Source organism: Doryrhamphus excisus, linkage group LG20, assembly GCF_037039965.1.
Source record: "Doryrhamphus excisus strain RoL-2023G ecotype Guam linkage group LG20, RoL_Dexc_Guam_v1.1, whole genome shotgun sequence".
Classification (NCBI taxonomy): domain Eukaryota; kingdom Metazoa; phylum Chordata; class Actinopteri; order Syngnathiformes; family Syngnathidae; genus Doryrhamphus; species Doryrhamphus excisus.
Window position 1 is genome coordinate 13643018 of NC_136376.1, and position 26375 is coordinate 13669392.

Sequence of the window (26375 nt, forward strand, 5' to 3'; positions counted from 1 at the left end):
AGGTGAGGATTGTGCAGGCGGAGCCAAGGGGAGCCTAGGATGAGAGGTTGATTGGGTGAGCGAAGTAGGTGGAAGCTGATTGTCTCACGGTGGTTGCCTGAGATCATCATGGAAATGGGTGAGGTGATACTGGTGATGGTGCCCAGAAGATGGCCATTCAGAGCGCGGACGGGAATGGGTTTGGGTAAGGGGCGACTCTCAACTCCCAACTGGCAAGCTAAATCAGTGTCCATCAGGTTGGCTTCAGCACCAGAGTCTATCAGAGCGGACAGGGTGTTGGTTACATTGGGAGAGTGAAGAGAAACTTTGAAAAGAGGTTTACTGAAGTTGGAGGATTGCAGGTTTGTTGGGCTCAGCCGGACCCCTCCTACTTCCGGTGAGCCCTGTCTTTTTACTGGACAAGTGACGACACGATGCCCTTCTCCTCCGCAGTACAGGCACAGGTTGAAGTCGAAGCGATGCTGGCGCTCTTCGGGGGAGAGCGAAGCACGACCAATCTCCATGGGTTTAACGTGATCAGCCGACGCAGAGGTTGAGTGCGTGGTCAGAGATCGGCGATCACGAAGAGTCTGGCGCCCTCTCTCTTGACGGCGGGTCTGGATCCTGCGGTCAATGCGGACAGCTAGGGCGATTGCTTCATCCAGGGTGGAAGGTCGATCATGGGAAACCAGCTCGTCCTTCAAGTAGTCTGCCAGGCTATGGAGGAAGACATCCACCAAGGCCTCCATATTCCAAGAACTGCGTCTCGCCAGGGTTCGGAAGTTGATTGAGTAGTCTGCCACTGACCTTCGACCTTGACGGATCGTCATCAGAGCCTGTGATGCCTCATCTGTAGACGATCCCAAGTCGAAGACCTTCAGCATCTCCTCAGCGAACAGGTTGAAGGAAGAGCACACAGCTGTCTGGCGTTCAAATTCAGCCGTTCCCCAGAGTCGTGCACGGCCAGTCAGATGTGTGATTGCAAAACCCACCCTCGCTCCCTCCGTAGCGAAGGTTCTAGGTTGCAGAGCAAACTGTAGTCGACAGCTGGTAAGGAATGCCCGAACCTGTGCAGGATCACCATCAAAGCGTTCAGGGCTGCCGACCTTGGGTTCTGGAGTAGTGGTGGTGAAGAATGGAGCAACAGAATCAGACATGTTCGGATCAGACTGATGTGGGGTAGGTGCAGCGGGCGGTGGCTGGTTGGAGAGCAGATTAGCGATCTCAGCCAATTGCTGTTGTTGTTGCTGAATCTGCTGCTGTTGTTGCTGGCTGAGCTGAAGCAAAGAGGACATGTCAGCAGCCATGCGGCTCACCTCTCCCTCAGTGGATTCCAGGCGTTGCATAGCAGAGGGTGTTTCGGGTCCTCTGCTGGGAGAACTGTGCGCTGGGTCCATGTTGGTCGGATCGTACTGTCAGGGATCAGACAGAACGAGGACCACACGAGCGTCACAGTTCAAGATGTTTATTGAAGCTCCAGCAGAGGTCAGGAACGAGTCTTTATTCAGCAGAGGCACAGGCAGGGGTCAGGCGGAGATCGTGGTCAGGGCAGGTCAGGTCGTTGTGGCAGGTGGTCAGGACAAGGCAAAGGTACCGGCAGGGGTCAGGCGGAGATCGTGGTCAGGGCAGGTCAGGTCGTTGTGGCAGGTGGTCAGGACAAGGCAAAGGTACCGGCAGGGGTCAGGCGGAGATCGTGATCAGGGCAGGTCAGGTTCTGGAGTCAGAGTCGAGCTGTGGGCTGAAACAGAGAGCAGAGCTTCGTGCAGGCTTGCAGACGATCCGACAAGAGGCACTGAGTGGGGGAGGCTTATGTAGAGCAGGCAGGGCAGGTAATCATTGGCTGCAGGTGTGCAGAGTGTGTGTTGAGGGAGCTGGGTGTGGGGTTGGCTGGCCAGGCAAAACAGAGGGAGAGACTCACCAGGAGGAAAATAGCATGGGGAGAATGGATCATGACAACATATGGTGCACCGTATTATAGGGTGCTTGCTAAAATATGTGGTCTTGAGTTTAGATTAACTTTTTTCGATTTAACAATACTCACTGTTTTAATTCATCTTCTCCCACAAATCCAGCTCCATGTCAGCTTTCTTATGATGCTCTAAAGAATTGATTGTCTACCGCCAGTACGTCCTGCTCTTTTGATGAGCAAAGTATTTCATGAACAACAAACTGTCCGAACTAGGAGGTATTATTACATTTACCACATGTTTTATTTGTCTGTTTGGAGAGACGCACCCGCCAATTAATAGAGACACAGCATCTATTAGAGTGGAGGCCACTAGTTGAAGAAATACCAACTATTAAATCAATAAAAAGCAAATATTCTGGTTTTAAATTGGTATATTTATTAAAAATACACAATACTCTACATTGGGATACACTTTACCCAAATATCACATTAAAAATAAGACCACAGAGGAATGAGAAGTCTTGTAAAAAGTACATAAATGTCCAGTAAAGGATGACGTCTTTGGTAAAGTTAAGTAAACAATGATTGTTGTCCATCATGGAAGCTGAAAACAAACATAAATATCAATGAAGATGAAGGATGATGACAGATGAGAAATCCTTCTGTGTTAGCTTTATCCTCTTGAGACCCAGCAGTTCATTTTATAAACTTATAAACCGTTTTTACTTCATTCCTCGAATGCTTGAGTCCTGATGTTCCTTTCCAAAGATGCACCGTGTGCGGGGGCCTTTGCTTGTCTTCTTGAAATGGCTGCCATCACAACAAGCTCATTTCATGCAAGAAGGAATGGCAAGCATGATATTTTGATTTTATTCAGTATTTTGTGTATTTTTATAGCTGAACGAATTTGTTTTCAGAGGAAAAACCAACAAGGACTTACTGTAAGTTTATTTGTTTAGTTGACATAACATCCATAACAAAATGAGAGGATCCTTAATAGAATCAATGAGAGTGATTCAGACATGATATCATCCTCGTCCCCAAGAGCTCAACAGTGGCAGGCCTCAATGACTATCGGCCATTCTTCCTCACCACCATAGTCATAAAGTACTTCGAGAGGCTGGTCATGGCCCACGTAAAAAATATGTTGTTGTCACCGTGGACCCACACCGGTACGCCTACGGCAGAAACAGCTTCACACTGATGCACACTGCCCTCACCCGCTTGGAGAGCAAGGACTCGTATGTACCACATCTCCTCGTGGACTTCACATCTGGATTCAACACAATAATACCACAGACGCTGGTGAAAAAACTACACTCGCCTTTTCCCCCCTCAGCAGGACATACAGGTGGTCCTCGGTTTAACACAACAACCTCTCCTTTAGACTGTGCTCCTTTCTGAAGTTTCATTATTCTTGCTAATCGGACAATAAGATATGAGCTGGTGCTTGTCTACTACTGCTCACTACTACTGACTACTGTCCTTCCATAGACGAGACCTACTGTGCTTTTTCCGCTTTTCTGTCATATAAAGGTTGTTAGAATGTTGTCGTCTCATGAGAAGCTGAGAAGATGCTCACTCTCTCCCGTGGTGATTTCATATAGAGCCAATATTCACAGACACATGAAGAGTGAACCCTCCAATATAATAAATCGATATATTTTCATTATCGTGACAGGCCTACTACTTACCATTCATCTTGAAGTTACCTCTTTTCTTGAGAAACTGTCCGGCCTCGACTTCCGGATCAGATTCGGGATCCAACATATATGGCTGTATGTTAAAAGCGGACATTAAAAGACTTCTATAAAGTTGGGTTCGGCAGCTATCCGGAAGTCCTCATGAGCACTTGGGGGTGTGACCAATCACAACGGTGTGGATGTGCCTGGAGGCGTGCCGAGGGTGGAATAAATTAACGAAAAGACTGTTTTTGCGGGAAATAAATACATCTGGAATAGGTGCATATTCTGGAAGATCTACAAAGCTTTCTGTGCTGGTTATCATGTACAGCTGCTCTATAGAAGTCCACGACTAAATGCAAAGGTCCGAAAAATGAGCATAATAGGTCCCCTTTAAACGTCATTAAAACTTTATTGAAATACACAACAGTAGTGTGAGCTCCAACTAGATTGACAGGTCAATTTCAAGATATTTTTATGCTGTGATGACTGAGTTTGACTTCCAAGTTGAAGGACAACTGTATACACCCCAGCTCACCAGGAGGTGATCAGACTTTTACAACAAAGTATAAGAGCTATTCCTGTAGAAGGATAGGGTACATGTACTTCATGTACAGATTAAAGGCAGTTTTTAACCCAACTGAAATATTAGCGTTTTTTTTTTTTTTATGAACAACCTGTATTAATATGTAGAAAACTCCAAAGGAGTCAGTGCCTCACCGATCATGAACATCACCACACGTCACTGGAGTTATACCTTAGATATAAGATCCGACTTATATAACTGGAACCAAACTTGTATGTAACCCGAGAACCACATGTACTGGAAAGGTCTGCTTTTTTCCTCCAACAGGCACCTCAAGTTGTGATGTCATCCCCTGGGCATCTTTTTGGTACATTTCTTTCTATTTCCGCACTTGAAAAGAGCACTTTAGCAAGATTTACAAGACCTTCACTGATGATGATTCCAGTGAAATGAATGATTTATAAAAGGGAGTATATGCCAAGGGACATCATTATGTGTGGTAAGAACAATGTCTAATCAACATTATTACTAACCATTTAAATATCACAATATTCAGTGCTATTTTTGAACAGAGAATAAATTAGGTAATAAAACTTTATATACATAACACTGTACAAGCACATCGCATTCTGGAGTTGATGTGTTTTCCGACCTTTTCCTATTGCAGACAGCATAAATTAAACTAATGGCAACCGCAAGACCTCACCACCATGTTTCGATACTTCTTGAGAATGACGTTGGAGCTGTCGTCAAAGTAAAGCACCGAAATAGCATTGAGTTTGGTGGGAGCGCAGCACGGCTTTGGCACGTTGTCAGGAAACATTAAATGGACCTATAAAAGACAGCGAGTAAAGTAAGCTTGAGAAGAGGTGAGAATGTTGAGGCGCTCACATGAATTAGAGCTGCGGAGAACACGATGATGACGATGACAGAGAATGTGGGATACACTCACCAGGGTTTGGACAATGGCGTGATTTGTTGCGTTCATGTGTGCATTGAGTGGAAATGAGCATTCGCCGTCACAGTAAAAAGCGGCGTAGCCTTCAGGCGCTATGATCCAGTCCTGTGTTGGAACAGATATTCATTTCACCTCGTTATTTGTGTCAGTCTTTGTTTTTGTTCAGTGGTTTTGACGTACCTGCCAACCCAAATCACGGAAGCTGACATAAAGCTCGTGTTTCTTGCAGGCTTGCTTTTGCTCACTTGTGTTATAATCTGCAATGGCAAAAACAATGCGGCAAATTGGACACAAAAACATCACAGAAGCCAATGGAGGAATCGAGCAGCTTAAAGCAGAAATCATTTTAAGGTGAAATTATAACATATTGTTGCTTCAAAAACAGCAGAGGCCTAAAGTGGTCAAGACGTCAAATGTGGGAACTGCCGTCAAGGACAACTTTGTTATCTGCAATCAATTTGTACCTGAAAAACTGTACAATTAGAAGTCGTGTAGCTTGGGCAAGGTTTCCTGAACACGTAAACAAATATTTAGCAGTTAAAAACCGAATGAGAATGATGTTGAATCAAAATTGCTCTTCATGTCAATTGTACTTATGCCGACTTTCCACGGCAAAGCCAAATAATACTGTGAGAACTACAAAAAATAGGTGTCATTGAACGCATCAGTCAGAGCGAGCCACAGTGAGAGGAGACTGATGGCAGGAAGAATTATGTGTATATATAATATTGGTCTACATTTGTCATTTCAAGCGTTTAACATTTTCTTGAGTCAAAATAGCTGAATTTGCACATTTCCTGATTAAAATACAAATAATACACAAACAAGCCCACGTAACGTCAGCATGTTGACAATAATCTAAAAAAATACATACACCTAAATACTACAGCCCATGTGATGTCTTTAATGTACTGACAATATGAAGCAGGACTTGGGGTCAACAGTTCAGAAAAATGGAGATTGTGAAAAGGAGGTGAAGAAGCGTGTTCAGGCGGGATGGAACGGGTGGAGAAAAGTATCAGGCGTGACATGTGATAGAAGAGTTTCAGCTCAAATGAAAGGAAAGTATACAAAACTGTGGTGAGACCAGCCATGTTGTTTGGTCTAGAGACGGTGCCACTGAGGAAAAGACAGGAAGCAGAACTGGAGGTAGCAGAGATGAGGATGCTGAGGTTCTCATTGGGAGTGACCAGGATGGATAGGATCAGGAACATCAAAGGGATATTACATGTTAAAGGCCTTGGAGATAAAGTCAGTTATGGTTGGGACATGTCCAGAGGAGAGATAGTGAATATATTGGTAGAAGGATGCTGCCAGGTAGGAGGTGTCGAGGAAGACCAAAAAGGAGGTTTATGGATGTAGCGAAGGAGGACATGAGGGTACTTGGTGTGAGACAGACAGATTTGATCTCTTAATGACTATTACCTGTAATACCATCAACCCGCCACAAACCTCACGACACGTCACTGTTAGTAAGTAGTCATGTAGTCGAAAAGGAGCGTTACTAAAGGGACCATACCTCCACTTTTTGGTGCCCGAGAGGATTCTTGTTGATGAGTGGATTTATTGCGGTTGTGGTTCTTCTTTTTCCCACCGGCAGCTCTGACCGATCGAAGCAGCACGCCACTGGCCTTGAAGAAAGCAACCAGGAATGGCTGCTGGGACTGCGGACCATTGCGTCCAACAATGCCGGCAGATTTGATGTTGATACTGCGCCCTTTAAAATGTAACAGTGAGGATTAAATACACAAAACAATAAAAGGCTTCAGTGTCTTACACCAGGGGTGGGCAAACTTTTTGACTCGCGGGCCGCATTGATATGACAAAATTTACCGGGGGGGGGGGGGCAGACTATATATTTTACACGTAACAGTCCACCTGGTATTATTGTATCTGTAAAATTGTCATGCAATCTGCTATTATTATTTATTATTTTATATTTATATTTAAATATTTAAAAAATTATAAAATATTATAATAATTACAATAAAATTAAAATAATAATTATTATATTATTATTATGTAAAATATGCAAATATAACAATAATATTATATATAATTCATATAATAATTAGCATTAATATAATAATTATAATAATCATAATAGTTATAATAATGATTATAATAATCTAATAATAATAATAATTGTTATTATTATTATTATGTGCTTGTGTCCCTTTTTTCAGGAGCACTTTGTAAACAACAGACCATGTCAAAAAACGAAATTGATAAAACCATCATAAGGTTGGCTCAGGCCATGATGCCAGGTTGTATGTTGAGTTTAAATGAAATACTTTGGAAAGATTGGGCGGGCCGTATTCAAACACTTGGCGGGCCGGATGTGGCCCCCGGGCCATAGTTTGCCCACCCCTGTCTTACACTACACTCTACTCAATATAGACACTCTCACTTGCTACTATAATCTGTACTTCCATACAAACTGTACATTTGTGTCCCTTGTGAATTAGGTAGAGACCATATGGGGCTGCGTCAAAATTAGGACAAAAGACGTTCTTGACATACCATCTAAAGTCTCCACACAGAGTTGGAGGCCCAGGTTCTGCTGTGGGTTCATCACCCAGTGGTTACTGGTAGCTGTAATGTCAAACACCAGCCAGCCTCCATCAGTTGCCTGAACCCTTTTGGAGTCTAACAGGAAGGTCTCTGCATCTCTGAATGTGGGAGCACATCAATAAATGACTTGTGAACATGTTCCACTTTAAATGTACTGTTCTGGTGGGTTATCAGGTAGACTCGTCACGCTTTTCCAAGCATAGCCGCTGAAATGAATGTAGGCACTTATTTGCTGCATTGCAAACAAATTACCAAAGTCCTGGGTCGACCTAAGCTCCAAAGCAAATAAAAACTTTCTGTGCACCTCAGCATTGCAAAGCCTTAATGGCGACACACACATAAAAAACCCATATGGCTCTTTGAAGGCTGTTTTCCAAATTCAGGTCTCCATGAGTTAGAATAGAGGAGATAATAAATGAGGTACCGGAGGCTTATCTTTAGTGGATGTGGATGTCCTCTTCGCCAAACGCTGAGTGCTTGTTGTGAGGTTCTCCATCTCTGTCCCCTGCTGCATTTCTTTTTAATCTGTCTTCTTTGAAAAGCCCTTCAGATATAAAACCCGGAAGGGGTATGGTCCTTTTTTTGGTTTGCAGGCTCTGCATTGCAACATCTTTGTTGAACTATGATTGACGGCAGAGCTCAAGGTTAATGCCATTTCATGGGCACAGCATGTTGAGGGTTTGCGATTGCCATGTTTGAGTATTTGTGTATTTCAGCGTGGGCTTGACATAAGGCATCAATTATGAAAAAAGGTTGGAATAAAGCTTCTTAATTTACCTTTCAAGTAGCAGATCGTTTCAAGCAGTGCCTGTTCTGCCTTGTGGTTGTGTTACGCTGATGTGGAAAGGAGCGGGATTTTCCATGTGGCCTCAAACGTTCAGGAGTTATGCATGTGTTTATTGCAGGTGTAATAAAACTGAAGCTCAGGAGAAATTTCATGTAAATGTACAGTAGTGAACATAATTCCTCTTTGGACATTTTATACAACAGGTGTCCGAGAAAAGAGGAATGTTTTGAGTGAATTGGCGTTGTATTGTACCCTGCTTTGGCGTGGTTACACCGTATGTGTCTGTGCTATCCTGACATTGTGGTTTATTTACGAGTCACTCCTACTATGAGTGTGGCAGTTCTGATTAATAAGCGGTGGGAGGAACATCTAATTTTGGGGCCAGGGATAACAGGCACTTGGCAAACAACCAGGCAACATGAACTGTAAGTGATGTACCTCAACCTAATGGTGGTCGTTAGCTCCGGCTTGATTGACGCCCTGATGCTAAAAAAAAAAATACGCACAGGCCACACAGCCAGGAGGCCAGGGTTTGATTCCCCACTTGGGCATCTCTGTGTGTAGTTTGCATGTTCTCCCTGTGTGTGTGGGGGGTTTCTCCGGGTACTCCGGTTTCATCCCACAAAAACATGCTAGGTTAATTGGTGACTCAAATTGTCCATAGGTATGAATTAATGGTGGGGAAAATAATCTATATTAATCGACACATCGATGCGCATGCGTGTGATGCGAGTGCATCGGCTCATTCACTGGGTATGGATGCAATTGACGGGTGAAATCGAGATTCATCGCGATGCGTTTGTTGGCATCGGTAAAATCCGATGCAAGCGCCGTTTTATTCATGTTCAACTATACCCCGTATGCTGTTTCCCAGGTGCAATGAATGCACCATGATTATTTGGCCTTTTGTATTGAATACGGACGGAAGCCGTGAGGCACATACAACTACTAGTAAAACACCATGGACGTTCACACGCAAGCAGCAGCGAGGAAGTTTCTATATTTAACCCCCCCGCAACGTTGAAATGGTATGTTTGGAAACACTACGGATTCTCAAAGAACGGCGGAAAGCTCGACAAAACGTCCGTCATTTGCAAAGAATGCCGCGTTAAGAAGCCATACAGCGGCAGCACTACAAACATGCAGACCCCCCCTTAAAAAGGGGACACCACAACACGGAGTCAAGTCTACCACCGCCTCCCCGTCTAGTTCCTCGTCGGACACAGAGGAAGAACCAAGCAAATCAGGTCAGAACAAGTGGATCTTCCACCCCCCTCTTCCTGAATTGTGAACCAATTTTAAAAGGGTAGAAGTTGTTTTCCACTTCCTGCTCCCCACTACTGTATTAGCCTAGCTGCTAGCGCATTCATATTAGCAGTATGTTTAGCAGACAGGAATATAAACAAACATTGATTGCACTGTTGAAGGTGTCACTTTAACTTTGTTGTTGCTGTACTGTATTTTTTACAGCAGTAATTATTGTTTGTTTGACTCCACCACTGAACCACTGCTATTGGAATTGCATAGCCGATGTGGAAGTTGTTTTTGAAAAGTTGTTTCTGTTTTAAGATGGCAAAAATAATGATTAAGAAGTGGTGCATAGTAAAAAAGACAAACAGCACTTTAGCTGAATGTAGTGCCTAGAAGGAATAAAGCCATATACTTTTTGTAGGACCATACTGGATTCCATTTTTTTCCTTTGCTTATTTGCATCATGTTGAATTGCATCATATCGCAAGAAATTGCACCATATCATATCGGATTGCATTGATGTGAACTAAATGATTATTGCATCGTTTGGTATCGTGAAGACGGTGAATCGTATCGCCAGAAAATTCCTTGTATCGTTAAAGTATCGTATCGCTGGCTAGTGCATCTAGATGTGTATCGAATTGTCCTCAGTGCTGAGATTCACACCCCTAATATGAATGTGAGTGTGAATGGTTGTTTGTCCATATGTGCCCTGTGATTGGCTGGCGACCAGTCCAGGCTATAACCCGCCTCTCGCCCAAAGACAGCTGGGATAGGCTCCAGCATGCCCGTGACCCTCGTGAGAATAAGTGGTATAGAAAATGGATGGATGGACATTGTACACTGCTGTGGGCCTCGCCCCGCCCAGCTCTCTTGCTTACCATCATGGTGGACTTTTTACTCCATGGCGTACCTCTGTGGAGTTTAGGAAATAGTCTTATCTCTCTAGTGTCTTTGGCTCCTGGTAGAAGTAACGATATAAGTACGGATAAAGTAAAATGGAATCAAATAAAGCCTAACTTAAATCTCAGCTAATCTCACCCAACTCACAAGACAACACGACGCATGAGATTGGGACCACAAGAACAAGACACGATTCTAACGTTAATTTTAAGAAGAGTACAATGAAAAAATATGACTGGCAAACTTTTGTATTTAACAAAAGTGACAAAATATGCCCAGTTACCTCTTTATTTTCATAAGCTATGAAAATAACTCACAACAAGCTTGTCAACTCATTGGAAATCGCAGGATGTTACTCAAAGTAAGAGGCTGACCCAAGATGTTAACTTACAAAGGACACGAAAATCATCACACACCAACTAAACTCTAAAAAGGTTAGCTAAGAAACATACAAGACAAATATCTATACAAGTTTTAAATGAACAAAAGACACTATTTTAACTTATTCCCACCATGCATTTCATTGGACATGGCTGCCGGGGGAGAGGCTCCTCTGGTACCCTCTGGTGGACAGAGGCAGAGGAGGGTACGCAAATCAATGATATAGTATTTTTTAATTATGGTCACTATTACTTGTCCTACACACCATGTATGTTTCTTCTCTTAAAGGTTTGCACCCCCCCTACAGTGGACATTTTTGTGCACAGGGTATAACAACAGCCCAGCCCCGCCCCCGATGTTACTGCTGCAACCACACTAAATGGTCCGCATTGCCATAAAGGCTGGGAACCCTCAGTTTATAGGATTTTAGTTTCAGCAACAGCGCCTAAAACAGCCTATAGCTTGTAAAAACAAACAAGCCAACATAAACCTTTCCCCTTTAAGACGGTGAAGTTTATTGACTCTGGGCTATTCAAAGCCCTTGAGGGTCATATCTTGCCTTCGATCACCCACACATATTTCTTGCAGAAAAGCCCACTTTTGAGCAGGCCCATGTGCATTCACCTATGTCACTGTTTAAATTTCCGGAATCTTGTGGAGTCAGGCGAGCGTAGTGGATCTAACTTTGACCACAGGAGCAGTTAGGAAGCCCCCGCGCCTTTTCATATACAAGCCTCTTGTGGTTTTGTCTGGGACTCGGCCAGCCAGGCAAGAAACACAAGACGAGTGATAACTGATGGACCCTCCAAGCTTCATAAGTGGCCAGCTTGCTAATGGGGTCCTCTCTATCCGAGAACTATATTTGTAATGGCCGACATGGTGAGAATGAAGGAGAGCAGAGATGGAGATCCAAGGTTTAAGCACTTAGAAGAAATAGCTGCTACTGCTACTGCAAAGGTACCATTTGATGTTCTAACAGCATTCAGATGACAAGGTTGTTTGCTGATGACACTCACTTGTTGTGGAACTCCTTGATGACCTGATAAATAGTAACCTTCAGTGTGATGTTGTCAAAGCGGGCATGGCTGCGGTCCTTGTAGATCCGAAACTCTGCGGCGGTCACTGCCTCCCCGTCAGGGATTTGGGTCAGATCAAAACGGAATTCCTTGTAGTGTCTCCGTTGGTGAGAAAAATCTTTATCTTTCTCCACTGGGGAAGAAAATATTTCAGTAAGAATTTCATTTCAATTTCATTCAACTTCTTGTTTTTAATGCACAAGGTTAGACACATGCAATCCAGAAAATGATATGTAAATGTTACACTGGGGGGGGTTGGCTAATAAATTGACAATAAAAGCACAAATACCGCGGATTTCAGAAAGCAACAGATGGAACGATACAGCACTCTACAAGAAGCAATGAAGTCTGTAAAATTAAATAATAAAAAAAATCAAAAAATTGTTACAACTATAATGATGAAAATGGTAATTAATATTAATGATGATTATAATAATGGTGATAATAATAACAATAATAATGGTAATAATGATAAAGATTATAACAATAATGATAACAATAATAATAAAACTGATATTAATAACAGGAGAAAACAAGACAGTGGCATGAACATGATTATATCTTGCAAAAAGGGGTAGGAATTTATAAGCTTTTGCTTCAGCCTACTTTTTGGGCTTGTGATCAAATAGTTGAATACAAATGTAAATAATGGAAAGTTATATTTTGATTGATGTAAGAAATGCACTGTAATGTTTCATATATTTGCCCAAATGTAAAAAAAAAATACTACTACAGTCGAGAAGATCACACAATGACTTCACACCTTTTCAACATATTGTATGAACTCACCAGGGACAAAAAAGTGGAGTCATTTATCACATCTTCTTTTACATTCCGAGTCCAATCCAAACATTTTGACTCCCAACAAAAGCACTTTCCACTTCATTAAATCAGTCAAGTGAATACAGGTAGCGCTTTGCAGACAGGCTCTCCACTGTGAGCCTAACTGCATTCTGCGGCCATGATGAATGGGCTGTCAGTTAAGGAAAACAGGCTGATTTCAATTAAAGACGCTCTCATCTGCTCCTCATGACAGAGAAGAGAGCAGACGGGATTCCTAAATGTCTGCTCTGACCTCATTGCTGACCTTCAGTTGACCTACTCTGATCATACCTTAATACCGTATTTCCACAAACAGTGGTTTCAATTAATTGCCACTTGAATGAAATCTTTCCAAATCACCTTCATAGGTACTGCTGTTCGGGTTCGGTCAGTTGAAGACCAATGCCGACCAAAACAGCATCACCAATGTCGGCAACAGTTTCCCAGATGAATGACAGGGTGGAGTCTGAGTGTCTGTGACACCAAAACACATGTTTACCTTTTACCTCTTTTTACTATGAAAAACAACACTGAAAGGCATTTCTATATACGGGATGTTAGATGTGTTTTTGAATACTGTTTTTAACACTTTTGGTCACTGAAACCTGTCTCTGGAAGGAGACTGGAGAAGAAGGAACAAGTGACGTTTCACTGAGAACCATCCCATATGGTGGTGCCTGTGGACCCGTGGACTCCTTGTTGGTGTGGTGCAGTTTTGGTTGAATTGCAGTCGAGGGTATACCCTCAGACAGCAAAGACAGCTGGGATAGGCTCCAATGACGCTTCTTGAATAAGGTCAAGGGGACAGAATTCATTCCCAGTCCAGACAATTGTTTTGATACTGTGCCTTAGATAAAGGACATTTTGAGACTGAATGTTCCTACCATCGATCATCGATCTCCATCGATCTTTCCTCCGCCGAGACACATGCTAGTGACTGATGTGGATGTACGTATATAAACACAAAATCAAAAACTATGGAAAAGGGTATTAATATTCTACTAATCTTAGAATAATAATATGGGTTTTCATGCCAAATTGCAAGCCCAACGTGGACGGCTGTCCCTGGTCTTGCGGTCTCCATGGAGCTGTCAGTGTCAGTGTAAATCAATGCCAGTCAAACAACATACCTGTTGTGGCCGAGAGGTGGCCAAGAGGTGACATCACAGCCAAGATGGCAGTGGTTCAGGAAACTCACTAGAGGTGCATTTGAAACTTCATCACTTCACTTGACTGGTATTTTAGAGTTGTTTACTGGCGGATGGATGACTGGCGCATCATAAAAACATTTGATTTAGTGACTACTTTCATTTCTTCCCAACTTTAAGGCCTTTAGGTGAAGTTTCTTTTGCAGAAATTAGTATTACAGTTAACTCTGAGCCGCTGTGGTGTAGTGGTTTACATTCTGGACTTTGGACTTTGGTGTTCAATCCATCGTCCATGTCTTCTCCATACTGCTTCGTCCTTCAAACCATCATTATACCTGATATCAGCACATTTTTTGATGACACTACAGACGAATACCAGTGATAGCAATTAGGAAAGGTGTCACATGGAAATGCAACTGACCTCGTCTTATGATAGATGACAAGGGTCTGGGCGCTCAGTACAATATGAGCAATACACAAATTAATGAACTATAATATGTGACAGTGTGACTCTGTATGACACGTTCCTATTCCCTCTCCAGTATGTGTTTGTCAGGCATAGTTTTACTTTATTTTAGTTTTATTTAGTCAACCGGTGCCATGGAAAGAGGTCACTACATTAGGGATACAGCAAGTAATGAATACTGTATCTATTTGAGTTTACACTACACACACCAAAGATGATTGAACATATTTTCTGCAATCGTTAAATGGTGCTCATAAAAGACAATGACAAAAGTTCCTGAAAAAAAAGTCCCCGCCAAAACAAAAGGCATGCGGCAGAGGTCAGCGGACTGTGCAGCGATATCATGCAGTGCACTTTCCTGATATTTTATCACGAAGGGACGCCTGTGGCTACTTAACACACACAGGTCAGGGGTCAGTTCTGACTCTTTCCTGCTGAGTGTTTTCCATTAAACGAGCCACAGGCAGTAATTTGAAGCAGAAGTGCCACCGGGCATATCATGTAGATTCCAAGAGGCTAACAATTCAATAACAGTGTCCATGATTATGGATGGTTGATGAATGAAAAGAGTGGTACACTGACTGACAAACAACCCCTGTGGAGTAAAGCCTCGGCACATATCGCACCTGGTTGGAAGGGAGCTGAGGTCAGTCGCTATATTTGAGTGTACTGTAATAAAGACAGAGGCCCATTGAACACTTCACTGACAGTCACCAGAACGAGAGCAGAGCTTTTAAGGCTGACAATGTACATGCCCCGGCGGAGTGCTAAGTGGAAACACATGGGCTCAGGCCAAGGTGAGTTCCTGCCAAGCAACTCTACACACAATTCACTTCTATAACAAAAAATAGATACTGTATGTATTGAGCACCTCGGCATCCCATTTCTGTTTAAACGGATCCTTTTGATTCGGGAATCTGTCAAAACTACGACTTGCTTGAAACTAAAGTTAACTATCACTATCGCCCCCTACCTTTAAATGACAGGAAATAATTAACATATATTTTCTCAAGGTCAGACAGTCACCTGATAAGGCACATTGAACGGTTGAGCTACTGAACAAAACAATTACATTTTGTTCTCCAGGACAAATGACTCAAATGGTCAGATTCCACACTGAAACCTGAACAAAGCCTGAAAAGGATGATTTATAGTATAAGTTTCAACTAAGTTATACATTATGGATCAAAAATACTGCGCTAATGAAATAAGGCGACTGGTGTTTGACACTAAACCAGAGGGATAAAAAGGTCGATGCCCATAACTCTTTCACTTTTATTTTAGTCCCTGAATGAAGTAGAAAACATGAGCTTGGATCCCAATAATAAGCCTTGTCGTGTTCCCATGAGACATTCACTGACTCCTTTTTAACAATGGGTACAACTTGATGGTTGAACATGGATGGAAGTTCATTTTCAATTGAAGTGGACTAGAATTTGGAATAGATGGACTAAAATTGCTCATTTTGGACGAGGCACAATTCAACATTTTTAAAAATAACGGTTTATCATAGCAATAGATTTTTTTTTTTTTTACCATTGGCCCATTGGCATTTTGCCTTTATATTTGTGGCCCTGAACGTCCAAAATGGAGCCTTGGGTTCTAACAATAACAGGACCCCTGCTGCCCTCTTCTTTATCAGGGTAAAATGAGTGGAATTGGGCTGTTGTATTCAATTAAAAAACAAATAAAAGATGATTTCCAGCTTGGAATGAAACCTTGGAAAATGTGGTGACAATGGCTGTTGCCTTCCAAAAGAGCAGCCTTTGTACCAATGATCCTTTGGTCCTGGAGAAAGTGCCAAATATTTTTGACTCCCACTGTCCCCCACAGGGTGAAACGAGCGGAATTTTGACCTTAAAATTGACATGAAGAGGGTTTGTGTGGCTTACCTAAATTGACAAAACTCATCACCATGTCTGCGTCGTTGAGAAAGTTGTTGTCATGTGTCATGGTGAGCGCCGGGCTCTGACCCAGCAGAGGGGCCGCTCGGTAGGGCTGGGCCACACGGGAGTAGCCTGCATGCGGGGGGCTGTAGTAACCTTTCCTGATGTTCCCTTGAGCCTTGCCGATGTGGCTCTTCCCCGCGCCGTGCGTTAACCCCTCTTCCTCCACGGCCATGGCGTTGTAAAGGTCAAGCATGAAGAGCGGTGCGGAGGATGCCTGTTTACCTGGAGAAAAGGGCCTCGGGCGATGAGGCAGACCCAGGATGGAGAGGATCTCCCTCTGGATCTCCCGTCGCTCGTGATTGCGCAACCTCCGGTAGATAAAACTGGAGTGCACATGGTTGTCAGTGAAGGCGCAGTGAGCACAGGACAGAAAAGTCAAACAGCTCCAAGTAAGTCCAAACACGGCACGGCTCCAAGGGGTCATGTTGCTCACTTTAGGTGTGAAAGTTCAACTACATTGCCCTGGTCTGGAGGAGCAGATATCCACAATCATGGACTGATGGAGGCAGCACGGCGTCCAGGCTGCTTTAGAGGAGACAAATGAGGTATCAGCTTGCAGCCCGAGCGGCACTCCTTCTCCCCTGCGCGAGTGTGGCTCTCCTGCACCGCTTTTTACTCATCCATCCAAAGCTTCAGGGACTTTTTATGGACTTGCGACCCCGTCCCTCACCTCACGCCTCTTTGATGAAAAAAAAAAAGACAACTCATATAGCTACGCCCCAAAGGTCAGCAGGAGTGTCCTGAGGATGAGACTGCAGTTAAAAAGAGGCGACTCTTGCCCCTGAGCTCACTTTTCTCCCCCCACAGAGAGAGAGAGAGCGAGAGAGCGAGAGAGGGAGTCCATGTGCATGTTGCCCTCTGAGAACATCCCACACTCAACTTTTTGTTTGTGCATCCACCTCTAGAGGCCGCAATAAAACGTCAACCCACTCCCACGGTGCATGTGTAAACGGAGACACTTGAAATCCGAGAGCCTGTTCTAAACGAGTGAAAGAATAATGGCGGAGCCTTTTAATCACCTCTACTTGTTGAAGTCAGCATGCTCGCTGGTGGAGGCTGCAGCGCTCTCTTACCCACACAGTGCATACGATTATTGATGACTATCATAAACATGTTCTGAATACCAGAGCCAGCATAAATTATTTTAGATGTGTGCACAGGACACAGAAACTTAAAACAACATTGACTGATTGTTTCAAACAAGCTGTGGTTGACATGAAGATTTATATAGAACTCAGACCGTCAAGACTGTCAAGTAGCTGTTCTCAATTATATAAAAAATTAGTTTAGAAGGGATGCCAATGCCCAATTGCACCATCTAGTGTGCAATACAGGCGTTGTCCACCTGTTGCTGAATTTAACGCAAGAACTCCTAACTTGTAACTCCTAATCCTAACTTAATTCTACCGCTTATCCTCACAAGGGTCACGGGGGGTGCTGGAGCCTATCCCAGCTGACTTCGAGCGAGAGGTGGGGTACACCCTGGACTGGTGGCCAGCCAATCACAGGGCACATATAGACAAACAACCATTCACACTCACATTCATACCTATGGACAATTTGGAGTGGCCAATTAACCTAGCATGTTTTTGGAATGTGGGAGGAAACCGGAGTCAGCAAAATATCAATTATCAACAAAAACTGGGTAAATTTCAATTTCAAGCTTTCACTTTGACATAACCTTAGCCATATATATTTAGGCAAAATATCTAAATAAATATGCCACAACATATTTTATTTACAAATATGACACCATGAACTCTGAATTTTCCCATTAACAAGCGTTAAAATGTCCCTTCAATGCGTTCCCATACTGCACGCTACACCCCTCCATGCTTTTCCACTTCCTGTACAGATGCATGCTGAGCTCTTATTCTGTCAACTAGCGTGATCTCTTCTGTTGCACACTTGCAGCATGACCTCTTTTTCCCTCTCACGCAAAAAAACGCAAAAGATGTATAAATGACTTATTGGCGTGTACGTGTTACGACACGGACACGTATAAACCATAGAAGTGCAGTTTTCCTTTAAATCCACAACAAATAGATGTGGCGCTACGTGCTCGCCCGTGTAACGGCATTAATAATGTGTTTCTAAGTACTGTATGTACAGTAGATGGCATCATAACTCTTAACACACCTCATAGGCCCCTGGTCTGTCAGAGAATAAGAAGAGGTAGCAAGAGGGATTGGTATTGCCAACATAGCTATAGCTGTATAGCATATATTTGTCTCTATATCTAGTAAGTATTCAGACCCCTTGAGATTCCACTTTTCGAAAAAGAGACTAGTGACCAATCCAGTGACTTTTTCTGGTCTTACTGGACACAGTTTGAACATCACTCTCTCATTCTATTGCAGCTTTTCAAACATGAATTAATGACCACTGTTCACTACGGCCTATAATTAGACAGAAAATATGCATTTTCAAACATAAAAATGGCCAATGAACTAAAATACAAATACAATACAAGCCATTTAGACCACCAACTTGTCAATGTAACATTGTACATGGGCCACTAGGTGGCAGTAATTGTTTGGTGAGACCGGTACCAAAGTAACGGACTTGAACAGCCGGCTTTTATTGCAGGTTTAAATGATCTCACAACAGGCACAATAACAACAACATAATAATAATAATAATAATAATCATCATGTTAATAACACAGGTTACTGTTGTAGCCTCAACTGTGAACCAGTGACATCACTTCCTGTCTGCATGGATTCCACGCTGCGCATACATCTTGAGACTCACCTTTACTAAATACTACAAGACCTTTGTACAAGTGGCAACAGTGGCTAACGAAGTAGAGCAGGTCATCCAGAATAAGGAAGGTTGGCGGTTTGATCTTGGCTCCCTCCACCCAGTCATGTGTCCCTGGGCAAGGCACTTTACCCACCTTGCCTCCAGTGTATTGCCTCCCCACCGCTGTATGAATAGAAATGAATGTTTGGAACCGTAGGTATGAATTGGCAGCCAAGTTTCCATCACACTAGCCCCACGGCAGCTGTAGCTACAGATGTAGTTTACCACCACCAGTTGTGAATGAATAATGTGTTCACTTCATTGTGCAGCACTTTGGGTCCCTTGAAAAGTCATATATATAAAATCAAATCCATTATTATTATTCTGAAATGTTAAGGGAGCATACGTACATTCACACACATCATGCGTAAGCACATTTTTTTTTCCAAACTGTTTTGTTCACGGCATTGGTTGTTAGCCGTGTGTCCAGCCCTCGACCCAGAGAAGACTGGGCTTCACCACCCCCGTATTTTTTTCCCCTTGTATGCTCTTAGTTTGGTAGTCATTTCCTGTCTTGCCTCGTTTCCGTTTCCTACCTTCCACACCTGCTTCCTATTGCTCCCTCTCCTATTTAGTTCAGGTGTGTGCTCCTTCCGTTTGCTGGTTCATTACCTATCTTTTGTTCTATTTGGCAAATTGCAAAGCCATTAGCAATCAAGAAAATATCTGCACTTTTGGTCCTGCTCTCTGCATCCTGGGGTCTCAACGCAACGACGTACCCGCCCCGCCGTACGTGACATACACTTTGTCAGGCCTCTACGCTCTCTCAACTTGGGTGTACCCCCTGAAGACTCAGCTCTGAGGTTCACAATCCTTTCTGAATGTTCCTAAAAAGGCTTTTTTACTCACAAACATTTAGAATTTAAAACCAGTATCATAAATAAACAAATCTTTTTTTGAGCTGATCACTTGCTCACATTTTGTATTTGCTGAACGTTTGTGGGCAAGTTTAAGAGCTAATATGCTAATAATACAGAATAGTAATCCAAAAATATCCTTGCTGACTGTATTGTTTTAAATAATGGCCCATAGTTGGGAATTTGATATCCTTTTACATTATCGTTGTAGTCACACATCAAATCGTTTACCACAAAAAATGTTCCCCTACTTATTATACATAAAAATGTATTTCCATCTGTGATTACATGTGATTAACTGTAAGTTAACTATGCCTCAAATGTGATTAATCATGATGAAATATTTTCATCATGTGTACAATATTAATGTCTTAAGGGCCGATTAATAAAAACAAAAGGGGCCATAAATAGCCCCCGGGCCGCACATTGGACACCCCTGCAATAAATAGTGGATGATGGAGTCTTGGAAAAAAGAATTGTTTAATTTGGATAAGATTGAAAATAAGGTTTACACAAATATAAATTGCAATGCTAAAAATCAACAGACTCACAATTATAAATAATAAAAAATACTTGCTACAGTAATGAAGGGCCTGAGGGGTATAAGAAGACATAATTTCATAATAATAATATGATGGACCCTAATAATAATTGACCCTTTAAGTAGAACATTGGTAATCGCCAACCATGGTGATTGCATAGAAAAGTTTTTTTTTTAATTTTTTTTTAAATTGTGCCCATCAGCCACAATCCATATGTGAGACATGAATACACGTCTTCCTCTTTTGGGTGTGTTATAAAGATATACAAAGCGGTCAAAAGAGCAGATACACATAAAGGGACACACCTGTAAAGACTGCTATTAAAACCCCCCCAAAAACCTCCAACTAGGTTTTATGGTTTTATATACGTATATGCATACAGCCATTTTTATGTTTGTATATGCACGTCACATGATATGCAAATGGGGTGCTGTTGGCGCTTTTTTAATGGCGAAATGTGTTTCCCATTGGGTGCATTCTTAGCTCTATTTTTATCTGTTTGTGTGTCTTTATAATACACAGAAAAAGGACGTGCGTGTCTCGTGTAAGGATTGTGGATGATGGGCAAAATTCCAAAGAAGCTTTAGTCGGAATGAATGCTTTCGGAGCAAAACGATGTGGGTTCATGAGCAACAGGAACCTTTACAGTGGTTTTGGAAACAAATGTCACAGATCGTGGAAGGTGATCAGTGTTTCTCAAAGGGTTTCTAACTTTAAACGATGACGAGGTGACTTTCTGAATACATTTAGGGTATAATTTAAAAACAGTTTGAGGACCACTGATCTTCAACCCCGGGCCCATCATACAGCAATCTGTCACTAGGGGGCAATATGAGCTCAGCCTCTAAACACCCAACATGTTTATCATGAACATGAGCAGATCTTCTTAATAGTTACAAATCAACAAAATGTGATGGAGAGGTCCATTTGTTATGGTAAAAGTTGAGATGTTCCTGAGAATGGCTCGGCTTGTTTCACACCATCTCCACACTGGTGTTAATAGTTTGGTCCTTTACTGTATTGGACCCGCCTCATCATGCTACCGTAACATAAGGATGGATCACACACCCCAGGTTGTCCAGGAATACCGGGATTACCACTTTTACCCTCCACCCCGTTTTGACCAGGCAGCCCAGGCTTACCCGGACTACCCGCTTTGCCATAGCCATGAGGACCGGCAGGACCTGTTAAGGTAAAAATTGGGGTAGCATTATGTGTGGAAACTGGTGTGAGGAAGTTGATGGACATGTCCTACCTGGAGGTCCAGGTGGTCCTTGATCACCGTGTGTGGTTCGTCCTGGGCTTCCACTTTCACCCTTCAGACCAGGTTCACCTACAAGCACAATTATCCTTTTTAACATGCTTTATACAAAAAAAACAAAAAAGCGATAGAATGTTGCTTTTACCTTTAAGCCCGTTAATACCAGGTCGCCCTGGACGACCTGGGTAGCCTGGCTGTCCCCTGGACCCCGCCATGCCAGGAAGTCCCCTGATGCCTGGAGGTCCTGAATCACCCGGAACTCCAGGTAATCCAGGATGGCCGTGGCAGGCGGCACAGCTGCTCGATTGGTGGCTCAGCAGCATGGAGGGCAGTTCAGCTATGACAATAAATAAATATAAATGTAAATATAGAAAGTTGTTTACAAGAACCTATGGATTTATTTGTCCAAGTTAACTCTTCCACTTGTACACCACTGCAAAGTTTGTCAAAACATGCACTGCTGCGGGCCGAGTGGTTCGCGTGCAGGCCACACAGCTGGGTTCGATTCCCCATTCGGGCATTTGTGTATGGAGTTTGCATGTTCTCCCCATACATGCCGGTTTTCTCCGGGTACTCTGGTTTCCTCCCACATTCCAAAAACATGCTAGGTTAATTGGTGACTCCAAATTGTCCATAGGTATGAATGTGAGTGTGAATGGTTGTTTGTCTAGATGTGCCCCCCCCGTGACCCTCATGAGGATAAGCGGTATAGGAAATGTATGGATGGATGCACTGTTGTTAGATTTGCTGGACTGTCCTGAGGGTTTTTCACATTACTAGAGCTTCCCAGACATGAAATAACACCCCTATAGTCACATTTACACTCATATTACCCAATATAGTACACATAATAATAGAAAATATCCTATTTACCAAGCTCTATGTAACACATGAATAAATAAATACAAAACTTGTGAATATGTTAAGGTGGTGTTAACAGGAAGTGACGTTGGGGTTCAGACTTGAGTTTTAGGCTGGAGTGGGTTACGGCTGCAACAGCAGTTTGTGCTCGGGATTATTGTGCCTGTTCTGAGATCAGTCAAACCTGCAATAAAAGCTTGTTGTTGCAGCAATCAAGTCTGGTAGTCGGTGTCTCACCAAACATTACAGTAACATGACCGCCACCTAGTGACCAGTGTAGAATACTACATATCCCAACATCTTTGAATACATATCCTTATATTTGTATTTTACTTATTTTAGCCATTTTTTATTGAAAATGCTTAATTTAGGCAACAAATGTGCATTTTTTTACTTCAACCATGAAACAGCATCATTTTCTAATATATTTTTCAACAAAGATGATGGAGTAAAACAGATAAACTCACACTGAAGAATCTCTCTGCAAACTTGGCGAATGTGCAAGTCAGAAACTGCGCTGGCCTGTAAAACCAAAAATCACAAACATGATCATAAATATCGTCCACAAGGCACAGTAGGTGGACGTGTGAGCAACATTACAGATCTTCCTGCAGGTCCAGCTTGGCCAGGAGGTCCTGCATCTCCCCGAGGCCCTCGAAGTCCCGGGTGGCCTGTCTGACCCGGCTGTCCAGGCCGTCCCATTTGCCCTTCTTGACCTCTTTCGCCTGGATCCCCTGTTGTCCCTTTCTAGCAAAAACACAAGGTCAATGATAGCAGTGAATGTCAAATTGGGTGGAGGTTTCCCAAAAGATTAGGTACACATACCTCCCCCTTAAGGCCCTGCAGACCTGGTAACCCCTGTCCAAAAAAAGGATTTAAAAGTTTAAAAGAGCAACTCACCATCTCATCAGTACTAAATTTGGCTGTGACAAGATTTTAGATCTTTCTGGCAAAACTGCAAATAACAAATGAAAAAACGACTGCATTTATTTTAAAGGAAGGCAATGAGGAGCTCTGTGAAATAATACTGAAATGAAGTACAATACAGTACTCTAGGCTTAACCACTTTTAGTCTAGTGACCCCTTCTGGCAATGTGAAAAATTGCAGCTATATACCAAAGAATGCCACTTTTCAGCAATAATGTAGACCTGACACATACACACGCAACTATTATACACTTTACATATCGTCATAAGTCATCATATAGTAAATACTGAAGGTAATAAAAAAAGACAACTTACGTGGTTGCCTGGTCTGCCGTCATCTCCTTTTTCACCTTTTATTCCCTTACGTCACAACATGAAACACAAGGACATTCTAAAGCTCTTTAAAAATTGACACATAATTAAATATTGAGTATCCTGAAAAGTGCCATATAAGTCTAAAACATTATTAAAATGAAGTACAATTTATTTTTCCCAAATAATTCCCAAATAACAAAATTTGAAACACTTCTATGCCAGAACTACGTTATGCTAGCCATAGCATTTCAGTATGTGGAATCAAACTATGGAATGGATTGAGTAAGGAAATCAAACAATGCACAACGATGAGCCAATTCAAGAAACAATACAAGCAGTTGATGTTTGCTAAATACAAGGATGAAGAGTCTTGAACCAGTCATGATGTGCTATATATATCACTATATTGACAGTTACTATGGTACCCATTATGGCATTGGATGCTCATATCACCGAGTACTTCGGTACGTGACAAAAATTAAAAAAAAAAAAAAAAACTATATTAGGAAAGCAGGAAGTGAACAAATGTAACAGTTACTGATTGTAAAAGTACCAGATGGAGAGGTAGGATTTAATAAGCTTTGCTTCTTCCTACTCCTTTTGGACATGTGGAACTGGGAACTGATTATGGGATGCACAAAGTTGGTGATGTGTTCGCAAACCTATGAATCACTGTGTTTGACACTACACAAGGCTATTCCCATTATAGATATATAATTTGTACACAGTCTTACCATCTGTCCTCTTTCACCCGTGTGTCCCCGGTCCCCCTAACAGAAAAGACATGAAAGTACATTTACAAGACATGTGACACATATTATAGGGCAAGACTTTTATATGATGTACCATACAATGGAATAACAGAATGATGTTGTTGCACAGGATGTTCTGTATATTAGTCATAGTGGCCTTCATTAGCTGTAATGATCTTAGTAGTAATGGCCAGTGTTACTGTAGTACCTTGCTTCCCATTATGCCAGGCTGCCCTTGGTGTCCTGGCTGCCCCGCTTGTCCCGGCTCCCCTGGTCTGCCCTTTTAAAGACATTGCAAAGGGAATTTACAAAAAAAGGTAATTGCTGTGGAAATGCATCAGTGCGTAATGACATCACAAAGCACAATTATGTTCACGGTACATAATTGACATAACAGCATACCATAGAACCTGCTGTTCCTTGTTTGCCCGGACTTCCACTTTCACCTTTACTGCCCTGCAAAAAAAGGTACACGTAGGAAAACCGCATTGTACATATAGCATGCACACCAGTCAGGGGAGGCAGGCGAGGAAGAGTGAATCATGAAAAAAAACACATATTGTTAATATTTGTCAATTGAACTGTATTTTCTTTCTTATCTTATGCTTTCTTATCTCCTTGGCTTAGTGCACAGGTCCTGCCTACCGCCTGAATGCACTCGGTGATTTGAACCATGACGATTAACGTATTTAATGTGTGACATCATCCATGCATCTTCTATGCCACCTAATCCTCACTCGGGTCACAGGGGTATGCTGGAGCCTATCCCAGCTGACCGGGAGAGAGGCTGAGAGGGAGGACCCTGGACTGGTGACCAGCCAATCACAGGGCACATATAGACAAACAACCATTCACACTCACATTCATACCTATGGACAATTTGGAGTCACCAATTAACCTAGCATGTTTTTGGAATGTGGGAGGAAACCGGAGTACCCGGAGAAACCCACGCATGCACACAGAGATATCCAAACAGAGATTCGAACTCAGGTCTAACATGCTAACCACTCACCACCGTGTGACATTATTATTTTCGCTAATTAGACATGTCATAAGGGATGCGCTTGCATTGGCGTGCTCAAAAGTGCTTGTCACTGCTGTCCTTCCAAGAGAGGAACCAGCAGGTTTCCTCAGCTACATTTTATGCGCTACTGAATGAAATGAATAATACATAATAGATAATAATAGATTGAGGATTATACACTATATCAAAGCTCGCCAGGAGGTGATCAGATTACAACTAAGTATCAGAACTTTTGTTGGAGACAGACAGGGCATACATTATGTACTTCGTGTACAGATAAACAGAAGGGACATGTTCTTCAGTGGATAAAAAAAGACATGGGACTAAGCAGTATGAGCGCCTCACCAGTCATGAACCTTACCGTACATCACTGAGGCACACATACAGTTCATATTCCCTGTCAGGTTTAACTAGGCTGCGAATGAAAAAAATGGATACCTTTGGGCCGACTGGTCCATTTAAACCAGGCAGACCAGTTGGACCCATCTCCCCCTGTAGAAAATTAAAAACATCCATATTGGAGAACGGTTGAGAACTACTTTGGTGTTTTATTCATTGCACTCACAGGTGGGCCTTCTGATCCCTGGGGGCCTCTTGATCCAGGAAATCCAGCCTCGCCC

The 26375-nt window shown here is 42.6% G+C and overlaps 2 protein-coding genes across 4 annotated transcripts in view; both read right to left on the bottom strand.

The window, feature by feature from the left end:
- Nucleotides 1-3554: 3554 nt before the first annotated feature.
- Nucleotides 3555-17103, bottom strand: bmp5 (bone morphogenetic protein 5). The gene is made up of 7 exons (XM_058058307.2): nucleotides 16355-17103; nucleotides 11967-12159; nucleotides 7578-7726; nucleotides 6574-6771; nucleotides 5235-5311; nucleotides 5049-5159; nucleotides 3555-4928 (listed from the first exon to the last, which is right to left on the bottom strand). The coding sequence occupies exons 1-7, from the start codon at nucleotides 16833-16835 to the stop codon at nucleotides 4779-4781; spliced, it is 1359 nt and encodes a 452-aa protein (XP_057914290.2). The 5' UTR covers nucleotides 16836-17103; the 3' UTR covers nucleotides 3555-4778.
- A 3477-nt stretch (nucleotides 17104-20580) lies between these two features.
- col21a1 (collagen, type XXI, alpha 1) overlaps nucleotides 20581-26375 on the bottom strand; it is a 31685-nt gene continuing 25890 nt past the window's right edge. For all 3 annotated transcript variants that reach the window (XM_058059155.2, XM_078787268.1, XM_078787269.1), the window contains 12 exons: nucleotides 26321-26374; nucleotides 26194-26247; nucleotides 25134-25187; nucleotides 24940-25011; nucleotides 24714-24749; nucleotides 23980-24024; nucleotides 23563-23595; nucleotides 23338-23484; nucleotides 23205-23259; nucleotides 22022-22213; nucleotides 21871-21948; nucleotides 20581-21799 (listed from right to left, as the gene is read on the bottom strand). In XM_058059155.2, the coding sequence (XP_057915138.2) occupies nucleotides 21612-21799; nucleotides 21871-21948; nucleotides 22022-22213; nucleotides 23205-23259; nucleotides 23338-23484; nucleotides 23563-23595; nucleotides 23980-24024; nucleotides 24714-24749; nucleotides 24940-25011; nucleotides 25134-25187; nucleotides 26194-26247; nucleotides 26321-26374 (1008 nt within the window). In that variant the 3' untranslated portion in view covers nucleotides 20581-21611. The remainder of the gene's footprint in view (nucleotides 21800-21870; nucleotides 21949-22021; nucleotides 22214-23204; nucleotides 23260-23337; nucleotides 23485-23562; nucleotides 23596-23979; nucleotides 24025-24713; nucleotides 24750-24939; nucleotides 25012-25133; nucleotides 25188-26193; nucleotides 26248-26320; nucleotide 26375) is intronic.

What these genes read in the sequence shown, in the direction of transcription:
- bmp5 (XM_058058307.2), bottom strand. Translation starts at nt 16,835, where the DNA reads ATGACCCCTTGGAGCCGTGCCGTGTTTGGACTTACTTGGAGCTGTTTG. An exon ending in ATCAAGGAGTTCCACAACAA is followed by an intron (nt 7,727 to 11,966) that starts GTGAGTGTCATC and finishes TCCCACATTCAG; the next exon opens with AGATGCAGAGACCTTCCTGT. An exon ending in TCGGGCACCAAAAAGTGGAG is followed by an intron (nt 5,312 to 6,573) that starts GTATGGTCCCTT and finishes TTGCCATTGCAG; the next exon opens with ATTATAACACAAGTGAGCAA.